The 12045-nt window shown below is 33.6% G+C and overlaps 1 protein-coding gene across 5 annotated transcripts in view; it reads left to right on the top strand.

Annotated features, from left to right (window-relative positions):
• LOC149943621 (teneurin-m-like) overlaps positions 1 to 12045 on the top strand; it is a 280977-nt gene that overhangs the window by 225082 nt on the left and 43850 nt on the right. For all 5 annotated transcript variants that reach the window (XM_090175899.1, XM_090175900.1, XM_090175902.1 and 2 more), the window contains one exon: positions 7620 to 7814. In XM_090175899.1, coding sequence (XP_090032025.1) covers positions 7620 to 7814 — 195 coding nt within the window. The remainder of the gene's footprint in view (positions 1 to 7619; positions 7815 to 12045) is intronic.

The following is a 12045-nucleotide window of genomic DNA, read 5'->3' on the forward strand; positions in this document are numbered from 1 at the left end:
GCATTCCAAGTAGAGGTATGGATTTATTTAAGTCCGTTAACTTTTATAAAAGTCTATTTAAGCGAAAATTCACTTTTGTTTTTCAAAATAGCACGACGGTTATCGAATTTCTTTGGCAATATAATTTATAAGGACGCGAGCCTCTTTAAAGCCAGAAAAGGCTGGCCTCTGATCCTTGGAAGTTTAGGGGCGCGTTTCTAGGAAATTGCCAGATTTTTACGTTCTTCATAGCGGCGTGTAGGTAGGCTGACCCGGGCTGAGCGAGAGCATCCAGGCCCGGTTATAAGAGCAGAGGCCCGGGAAATAAATTGGGCATATCCCGAGTTCTCTTTCGCCCTAATGCTCGTAAGAGTAATGCTCCGAGGCGAGCCGTATTCTCAACTTTCGGTGGCCCGTAACCACCCTCGTCTCCAGCGAGAGGCCTCACCCGCCACTCTAATCGATAAACTCCGAAGCCGCCCAGCTAGCTTTAATTAACGATTAGAATTAAAACAGCTTTCCCGAAATACAGCCTTCTTTTAACCTCTCGCCGCTCCAAGCCACACGTTGTATTTCCCTCAACTCTTCACATTCTCCTAGCTAACCGGACGTTATTAGCGAAGGCGGTGTAGAGAGGCGATTCGAATGGCGAAATCGGTAAAGGGGTGTCAGTTGAAGGACGATAGCGCGGTGTCAGATGTGGCTTTCAAGTACGGTGTCAGATAAGGCGACGACCCAACCAGAGTCCCGTGAAAAAGTATAGGCGGGGGGGGGGGGGGCAATTTTAATACCAAAGCCGCTAATTCTGAAACCGAAAGCGGCTTCCACAGAACCCTCTTAAATGCCCTTAGTTAACTAATTAAAGCCATTTTTTAAATTGACGCTCTGAAGGCTTCCGACGGTTCGAGTGAAATGAGTGTTTTCTTAACTTTTCCAACAGATGGGGTGGTCCGCGGCATTGGCGCCTAAAACGCGGAACAAAATTTAAGCTTTCCATAGATTGGAAAAGCGAACCTTTTAAAAACTTAATTCCTTCGCCCCTCGCTCGGCTAAACCTTTTGAAATTCCGATACACATTGACTCAAGATTAAGCGCTTTTTCTAATTCAAATTGCTGCCCCGGGTTAATCCTCTTTAATCCTTCAAAGATTTTACCGAGAAATGTTGCACTTAATATGTTCAAAGCTTTGAATACTAATTTAATTGTTATTTTGTCCGAAGAATTGTATTAATCATGTAGAAGAATATTTCCTTTTGTAAATTACTTTTGGTAATTCACCAAAAGAACTGATGATGGCGTTAGACAACACTATAGGGACGTTCTCGTACATTAAAGGAGGAAATAACGCCTAGTGTTGTACAGCGCCATCTTTCTTCAATAACTATCAAATAGGAAATTCGAATCAATTTTCTATAAAATTTAAAATTATTGAAAAAGTAATTAAACAATTTAAATTCTCTTTTCACAGTGACATTTAAAAACTACCAAATTTCCATATAAACCAAATATATATCTTTACTATATCCTGGGATTTATAGATTAATATAATAAAATTAAAATTTTAACTTCGAAGTATATGTTTATATATTTTTCGATATAAATAAAGACTTCACAATTACAGATAAATATAATCAAAATTAACTGTGAGATATAAATATAAATATGTTTCGGATTAATTTCATTAAAATTATTATTATTTTTGGTTTTCCAACATTTTTTTTAGAGTTTAAACTTAAGCTCGTTTAATCTCGGGTTCCGCGTTAATTAAAGCGAAGAGTTTACGGTTACCGAAGATTCTCTGAAAAATAATTATTTCCAGCGAAGAAAAAGTTGAATTACTTGGCGAAAGCATTGGAAATAGGGATGGAAAAAATAATGAAAACAGGGAGGGTGCAGAAACAAGGAGAGGCAAAATTTACATATCAATGGAAATTGCGCTAGGCTTTCCTTAACCCGACAAAAGCAGATCCCGTTGATTTAAATTTTCTTCTGCAGAGTTGATTTTTGTCCCCTTTCACAAAAGAGAAACTTGCCGCGTTGCTTATAGGAGCGAGCCGAGACGAAAAACCACGATACCCTGGCATTCTACTATTAAGGGTAAATATAATCTTGCCGCGTTCGATCAAACTTTCAAGTTAACTCGGGTCTTTCATCCGCCATCCAAATTCTTTTCAATATTCCCTACAGAATTGAATTTAATATTTTTTCGCGTCGAAAGAGGGCGTCCAAAAACAGGAGCTTAGATGTAAAAATACTTTCAGTAAAAAAAATAAGGGTTAGCGGAAAAACCTGTATAATGTTAAGTCCCGCAGTTTCTACTTAATGTCACTAGAGGCCCGTCGTCTGCTTAAAAAAACGAAAGGAAAAAATGAGAGAAAAACCTGAACGCTCCCTTCGGAGATGGTTTCTTTTCTGGTGCCAGACTAAAGTAATCCATCAAAATCTTCTTGTTATTTTCGACTAAGATTGTGAGTTATTACTCTTGGGCCTAATTGTTCTACTTTACGCTGAAAGACTGAATTTACTTCGTTTTTTTTGTGTGCCTGGTGCTCTATTATGTTAATGTTTTATCTACCATGTGTTGACAAGGCTTAAGTAACGGAAAATCTAGTCTTGGCCAAATAGGAATACTTTATATTCCTAAAAGTCTTATGACACCTATATTATTCAACACGATAGATTAGACATTATGAAAGTAGAAATTTATAAAACTACTAAGTGGAAAGTTAAATAAAAGTAGCTTCAAATTCTTTAAATTAAACTGTTGGTTGCACGAAAAATCGATAGTAATAAAAACGAATGAATGCGGGCTTGTTTTGAAGCCCAGGACGTTCTCTTTCCAAAAATGTCATTGTCGAAACAAATTTCCAAGCCTAAGTGTATTAACTTTGAGTCCGAAACTGACCTTTTTTGCTCCCCAAAATCCTGAAATTTTCGGCGAATTTTTCTCCTCCGTAGCACGAGCAATTTGGGGCAAATCAAAGCTGTAGTTTTATTCCTAAAATAGAAGGAACTGAAGTGGAGGGATTCTGTTTACGTGTAGAAGTTTTCAAACCAGAGGTTTTTAATCATAATATTAGGCTTATTATCGAAATAAAAAATATTTTTTTTTACGCGGCGCGCGCGACCCGACGTTTTAAGAAGAATTTACAAGGAGCCTTCGGTTTCATATCGTTTTTGCCTTGTGTATGCCTATTTCAATTACTACCGCATAGGACTTTTTCCTGGGTGTTAAATCAACCCGCTTTTAATCCCAGATGTAAAGAAATGTATTACAGACAATTAGCCAATGATACGCTTCGCATTTTCTGACGTCATGGGTGCCGAGAAGTCTGGAAATTCGCCGAAAAACTCGATTTCCACCATTTCGACTTCTTTTTATAATAATTCAAAGACCACTTAACCGATTTTGATGAAATTTTCTGTACTTGCTATAAAATGTTTTCTCTTTCTAATGAACCATTAATTAGCCATAGCTAAAATTTCGTGCAACCAACACTTTAAAGATAAATTTACAGAAAACGTCACACCAAATTATAAGTTTCAATAACCGTTCCGCCAATTAAAAATGACTATAAGAATGGTCTGCACTGACGTTATAGGCCACACTTCGAAGCTGCTCTCTGGCGCTCTTTTAACTCATCGTAGGAAAATGGAAAAAACAGGCATACTTCTCAACTCACCCCCTTCAACTCCTTCAAATGTTTGCATCACCTTTTGAAACACCCTGTATCATAAAATGGAATTTTCACAGTGTTAGTTTCCTCAAGGCTTTTTAAAATTTGACGTCCCGTTAAGATTTTTGTTACGGAAATAGGGACTGTCATTGTAGGTTTCTTCGACCCAAAATCTTTGGCCGAGACAAATCTAATAAGACGTTACAGCCAAAATCCGCGCTTCTATAGCGAGCGGACCAAATGGATAATATAGTTCTGGCGCGAGTTTCTCCGCTATTCCGTCAAAGGCAACATATGGGGCTTAAATTCGCTTTGCCTCTGATGGATCGGTATGTCAATACTCGGCTCTACAATAGGTCTCGAGGCCCGAGTAAATCCTCTAGCAGTCTCCCGATAATCCCTCCAGGATTCTGATCGTTTTGGCAAACCGCTTGAGCCGCGACACCAGCACGCTGTTCATCTTGATCCTTAGTTGACCAGTGGCCAAGACCTTTCTTAGCCGAGTCGCTCGTTTCTATTGTATTTTCAGGTGTACACGGATTAAGAATATAAGCTACCAGAAATATGTATTTACAATTTAACCAAGACATTTCTAGACTTGAGTTTCAGTTTTCTCTAACACGCATTTAGATAATTTCTTTAATCCCATATTGATTAAGAATATAAACAAACCATTCTTAGTCGAAAATACATCATAAACTTTTTTTTTTTAAGATTTATCTTACATACATTTAGATGATTTTTTAATCCCATATTGATTAAGAATATAAACAAACCATTCTTATTCGAGATTAAATTAAAAGTGTTATTTAAAATTGGTTGACCAAGACGTTTTATGCCAAGTTGCATATTTTAGTTGCCGATTTCTAATATTTTCACAGAGTATTTCACAGAGTAGGCCCTGTATATTTGGAATATAAACCAACAATTCTTATTCGAGATTACATTTAGAAATCTTTATTTAAATTTTCTTATGGTACTGACTAATGTCTCGAAAATTTTACCTATACTTGAAATGTGTACTAACGTAAATTAATTCTTTGGAAGGCGTGTGAAAGTAGTTTCTGTGATAAATATCGGTCCGTTCGAAACGTTGCTCTTGAATTATTTCACGCAACGTTAAACCGAGAAATTATTTCCGCGTCCAAATCCTTGATCGGAAACGCGAGTCGAGCTGTTGAGAAATCGCTTTCGCCGCTGGTGTAAGATGAAACGTCGTTCGATCCGGCGCAACTTCGTTCTAAGTATGCTAATTTTAGATTGTCCGATTTTTGCCCCCCACCCCTGATGATACGTCGACTGGGGGTATATTAAAAAGATGGTGAATCTTACACCCGCATTTCCTAGAATAGCGACCGCTAGCGCCATCTCTTATTACATTTAGCAGTCGTCCATCGTTCTTTCGGAGTCTTCGCAACGCGCCCCTGCAGGGTTGACTTCGCTCTCGGTTATTGATGAGACACTGCCATCTAGCGGTAGGGAAATTGATTACGTGGAACCCGGCGGAGAAAGTCTCCGATATATCATCGACTTTGAGGGATGTACGTTTGAAGCCGCCTTTATTTTCCACCCTTCTAGGGCCATTTCGTTTGGCCCTGTCGCGCCGCGTGCGATGCCGAAATGAGGGTGACGCGCCCTGGCGGAGTTTGCCGAAAACATTCGGACCCAAAAGCGACCGCGAAAGAAATAGTTTTGACTGTTCCGTTGAAGGAAAGAATGGAAATAGTCGGTAGCCTTACACCAAAAATGATTACTTGACCCAAAGGGGGCTGTCCAGAGCGCCCACCCCGAAGAATCGCTTCTGACTGCGCCGTTTGGCTAAGGCTATATTTTCAATTCCATTATTGAACCTCTCCTACGGCAAGTTGACCACGTGCTTTCAAATCAATACGTGATAATACATCCGTCTTCTCAATCGAATCTAGATTTCCAGACTTTTCTTTCATCGCTTTCGCGGATCATGGGTTGCCACACGTCAGGGAAAACAGGGAAAACTCAGGGAATTTATAAATGGACCTAAAAAGTCAGGGGAAGGTCAGGGAATTTTAAGAATTTGTAAAAAGTTAGGGAAAAGTCAGAGAATTCAGTAACTTTGTGAAAGTAATTTTACTCCAGATCTATGGCAAATTCTGCTATTATTAATTAGATCATAGTAAGGTTTTTTAACTTTGGTACTGAAATATAAGTTGACTTTGCAAGTAATCTCCCCACTGGTTTAAGGGGTTTTCCCCCAGGCTCTTCGGTTTTCCCTTCCATAAAAACTTGTTGAGGTTAACGGTAATAGTAAGTGTGAGGAGCTGTTGGCTCGCGTGCCACCACCCTCCTACGCATTGTAACCCGGCCACCTGAATTAATGGCTTTAAAAGTCGCTGGATGACTTAGGCCTAAGGTGGTGCCTTGGATATTAGCCTAGCTGATTATTATTATTATTTATTATTTTAATTTATTAACTTCTAATAAATGTAAAGTTAAAAACTGTCTAATTTTGACCTTAAAAATTCAGGGAAAATAACTTAAAATGGACAGGGAAAACGGGGAAAAGTCAGAGAATTTAAATCTGGTAATATTGTGGCAACCCTTTAAAATTTGGAATTTTTTATAAAAATTAAACATTAATCTTGTGAAATAAAATAAAATAAACTTTTTCTATTAAAAAAGAAATTTCAATTTTATTTGGTTTAATGAAACGAAGTTTTAAATTAGCAGAATTTAACGATGTACAAAAAAATTCATACATATCAAATGGGGTTGAAATTAATGAAGCTTCGTTTCATTATACCAAAAAAAAGAAGAAATTTTTTATTAATTAGAATCGTGAATTTTCTTTGATTTCACAAGATCAATGTTAAATTTTTATAAAAAATTCCAAATTTTAAAAACTATTTTAATATGCACTAAAAGGGACCTTTTTTACGAACTTCAATACTGTAAGACGAAAATTTATATCTAAAACTATCTCATCAAAGTAGGTATAATAAAGTAATTGGAAATCTATATAGTGTTGTGAATGCTGGTTTTCATTAGATCCCCGTTAGGCCTAATTATTATTTTTGCGTCGACGTCCACAGTCGGGGCATTTTTTCCCTAATGAAAATCAGCCCTTAGGCGTAACGAGGATTTTGGGGTCGATGCTCACGGTCACAGCGTTTTTTACGTAATGAAAATCAGCCCTTAGGCGTAACGAGGATTTTTGCGTCTATGCTCGCCATCGCCTCATTTTTGCACTAGTCAAAATCAGCCCTGAGACATAACGGTGATTTTTGTGTCTATGCTCGCCGTCGCCTCATTTTTGCAGTAGTCAAAATCAGCCCTGAGACTTAACGGTGATTTTTGCGTCTATGCTCGCCGTCGCCTCATTTTGGCACTAGTGAAATCAGCCCTTTTACCAAATGGGGATTTTGGGTCTATGCTCGCCGTCGACTCATTTTGGCACTAGTCAAAATCAGCCCTGAGACCTAACGGAGATTTTGCATCTTTGCTCGCCGTCGCCTCATTTTTGCACTAGTCAAAATCAGCCCTGAGACCTAACGGAGATTTTTGCGTCTATGCTCGCCGTCGCCTCATTTTGGCACTAGTCAAAATCAGCCCTGAGACCTAACGGAGATTTTGCATCTTTGCTCGCCGTCGCCTCATTTTTGCACTAGTCAAAATCAGCCCTGAGACCTAACGGAGATTTTGCATCTTTGCTCGCCGTCGCCTCATTTTTGCACTAGTCAAAATCAGCCCTGAGACCTAACGGGGATTTTTGCGTCTATGCTCGCCGTCGCCTCATTTTTGCACTAGTCAAAATCAGCCCTGAGGCCTAGAGGGGAGTTTTGCGTCTATGCTTGCCGTCGCCTCATTTTTGCCCAAACATTCGGTCATGTAATATAGAAATTGTTTGCAAAAGGTTTCGGCGCGTTTATGATGTCGCCTCTCTCATATTTTGATCTTCTAATGCGTCGTGTCTGTTTTTGTCATCAGGTGTTTGTCCAGTATTGTGTTCCGGTCACGGGCGCTATGTCCACGGAAGTTGTCGCTGCGACGTCGGCTGGAAGGGCCCCGAATGCAACATCCCCGTGGCCGAGTGTGAAGTGGCTGACTGCAACGGAAATGGGCTGTGTGTCGAAGGAACTTGCCTTTGCAACACCGGCTTCAAAGGAGATCACTGCGAAGAGGGTAAGACCACTTTCATCTTTGACACATTTCATATTTCGCCCCTGAAGGTTCGCGGACAATGTAATGACATTCCTTGACGTCAAAAGAATGGTACACTTTGAAAATTATTAAAGCGAATTAGCTTATTAATATATTGAAATCAAAAGATATATATTTTTTTTAGATAAGTTACCAACTCCTTATACTGGTCACTCGCGAACGTACATGTTTCAATTCAAAGAACATAATATATACTTATTTCGTAGAAGATATATTGTGAACTAGAGTTTTTAATTTTCCAGAAAAATAAAATGCGGAAAAATTTCCAGAAAATTTTCGCAAATCGGAAAAATAAAAAAATTGAAACATAAATTACTTTTTAAGGGTTTTTAATGTTTAATGACGTACAACACTATTGTAAACCGATGCTAATATCCGATTATGATATCTCTACACTTCAATTTTTGTAAAAGATATCATACTTCAATACATTTCAATTTTACATTATCCATTAAAATCGATCGGTCAGCCACTGAAGTAAAAATTACACTGATTAACAAAGATTTCCTTCTGTTGCTGTCAATTTACAGTTATTTTATTTTAGGATTTTTTATTGATTACCAAAGATTTTTGATTCTTAATGATTGTATTATTTCAAAAAAAGACAAAAATCATTTAGTTTTTTAAGATTTAGTTTATTAAAGATTTCCCAATTTTTACAATTTCTTTTTGATTATTTTTGGTTATCAAAGATTATTTTTAATTATTTTAAAATTTCACCGATTTCTTAAGATTTAAAAATCTTTTTGGAAATCTTATTAGTTGGTTTGATTTTTAAGAATGTGAGTAATTCATAGTTTTCGACCCCTATATTAAAATCTATTAAATATGTAAAGACGTTACATAATCAGAATGAATCAAACATGTTAAGACATTTCCTTGGAAACTTCCTTTATTAAAGGAACAGTTGAATATTAAATTGCGTGTTATTCAACTGCATTCTAAATTCGGTGTTCTCAGAATCTCAGGAATAATTGATTAATTGTCTCGACCACATAAAGGTTCGTCGCACTCAATTGTATGATGCGATTCGCCTATTATTATCGATGTGAAAAGCGTTTTTTTTTCTTCTAATTTATAACTTCCTTTGAGGTTTCGAGGTGATATTTCCGAACTTTCGCTTCTAAAAATATAAATATCTAAGACAGAAACGTGTTTCTACGTTTCAATAAGATCTTCGGAATGGTTCAAATGTCCCTTGACACTCGTCTAGACATACCGACTTAAATTAATTGGCTTTAATCAGTAGACTCAAATATATCCGCAGTGGTTTTCCATCTTTATTAGGCTTAATGTATGCGTGGGTTCAATTAGCAGCTAATTGAAAACGAAGTTTTTCCCCAAAGAAAATAAAATTAGCCTAAGGAACTGTTAGGTCTTTGTTTTTCTTTTTAAAAGTTCTTTGTTCTTTTTAAGAAATTTTGTATAATATTTAATATTCATTATTTCATTATTTTATTATTATATTATTATATTATATTATTATATTATTACATTATTACATTATTTACATTATTACATTATTTATTACATTATTTACATTATTACATTATTTATTACATTATTTATTACATTATTACATTATTTATTACATTATTTATTACATTATTACATTATTTATTACATTATTACATTATTTATTACATTATTACATTATTTATTACATTATTTACTACATTATTTACTACATTATTTATTACATTATTACATTATTTTATTTTTTTATTATTTTATTTTATTATTTTTTATTTCATTATATTATTATATTATTTATTATATTATTATATTAATAATTAAATTATTATATTATTACATTATTTACATTATTACATTATTTATTACATTATTACATTATTTATTGCATTATTACATTATTTATTACATTATTACATTATTTATTACATTATTTATTACATTATTACATTATTTATCACATTATTTACATTATTACATTATTTATTACATTATTACATTATTTATTGCATTATTACATTATTTATTACATTATTACATTATTTATTACATTATTTATTACATTATTACATTATTTATCACATTATTTATCACATTATTTATTACATTATTACATTATTACATTATTTACATTATTACATTATTTATTACATTATTTACATTATTACATTATTTATTACATTATTACATTATTTATTACATTATTACATTATTTATTACATTATTACATTATTTATTACATTATTTACATTATTACATTATTTATTACATTATTTACATTATTACATTATTTATTATATTATTTATTACATTATTACATTATTTATTATATTATTTATTACATTATTACATTATTTATTACATTATTACATTATTTATTACATTATTACATTATGTATTACATTATTTATAACATTATTGCATTATTTATTACATTACTACATTATTTATTACATTATTCCATTATTTATTACATTATTACATTATTTATTACATTATTTACATTATGTATTACATTATTGCATTATTTATTACATTATAACATTATTTATTACATTATTCCATTATTTATTACATTATTACATTATTTATTACATTATTTACATTATTATATTATTTATTATATTATTTATTACATTATTACATTATTTATTACATTATTACATTATGTATTACATTATTCCATTATTTATTACATTATTGCATTATTTATTACATTATTACATTATTTATTATATTATTACATTATTGTATTATATTATGTTAGGTTACGCCTTAAACAATTTGTAATCCATTTTAAATAAATAGTTTTGTCAACTATCTTAATTGAGCGTTAATATAACCACTAATCATAGTCTTTAAGTGATTTCGTACTTTATACCACTAGCTCAAGAAAAATATAATTCACTTTTTACAAGTGAACATAATCATATTAGAAGGATTTAAATATAGAAAGTAAACGTAGAAATTCGGTCAGCATGGAAGGTTTCACGCATGGGCCCATCGCGAAGGTTGGGCGGGGGCAGAAGGGGATCGCGCGGAGGGGTTTCTTCCGTTGACCCGTCTTCGTTTCCGTATTGATTAGCGGTGGCCAGAAGTCATTTCTTATCATTTTTGTGCGTGGAAGCGGTTCATTTTCGTAATAAGAATAAAAAAGAGTGACCCCTGGCTGTCAAAAGTGGCAAACATTTCGGACTCGATATAAATCGTTTTCAGCCCGATTCCATCTCGGCCGGCAATCGCTCCCTGCTTCTAAAAACTATTTATTTCTTGGACTTTGAAAGGCTAGAGCTCCTTTTGTTTTCCTTCCATTTTACTTTGTGTATTTTTTCTGTTTTTGGCTCGTTCGTTTCGAGTCTTTTATTTTAGCGCAGATCCAAATAAATGGAATGACAAAATTTTCCTTTTTTCTCGTTCTTTTGTACTTGTATATTTTTTATATAAACTGTTCTACGGCATTCTTTATTTTTTTATTTTTTCAAAAATGAAAGAAATAGTTGTACGAGTCGCAGATGGGGCATTAGCCCCCCCCCCTTTATTTTGGCCCGCAACCCCTTCTTTTTACACTATTACTACTTCAAAGTCCGTGTTTTGGGGCCAATTTATTTTCGTGGGTTTTTCCGAGATGGGGTTTGCATTTTTTCACCCTTTCTAATTTTTGTACTTTTGTTTTTTGGAATTTCAGTATTTTTTGTAACTAAACTTAAAGGGCTCCAGTGGCGTTTTAATTTAAGACAATTTAAGGTTTTATTATTTAGCACTATTTAACCTAATTTTAAAAATAATTATATTATAACAATTCATGATTTATAAGACAATTCTGGAATCAATATTAGTATTATTTATTCCAGAAACCTAAGGCACAGGATAATATCATTTCATTTAAATTTGATTTTTTTTATTCTAATGTTAATGGTATTTTCTTAAAATAAATTGTTCGTAATTATTTTAATTTGATTATATATGAAACTTTATCCAAACCAGAAACGAACAGTAAAATAAATTGTTCGTAATTATTTTATTTTGATTATATATGAAACTTTATCCAAACCAGAAACGAATAGTAAAATAAATTGTTTGTAATTATTTTATTTTGATTATATTTTAAACTTTATCCAAACCAAAAACGAATAGTAAAATAAATTGTTTGTAATTATTTTATTATGATTATATATTAAACTTTATTCAAACCAGAAACGAATAGTAAAATAAATTGTTT

The sequence above is a fragment of the Leiobunum rupestre genome, chromosome 5, assembly GCF_980474605.1.
Source record: "Leiobunum rupestre chromosome 5, qqLeiRupe1.1.hap1, whole genome shotgun sequence".
Taxonomy (NCBI): Eukaryota; Metazoa; Arthropoda; class Arachnida; order Opiliones; family Sclerosomatidae; genus Leiobunum; species Leiobunum rupestre.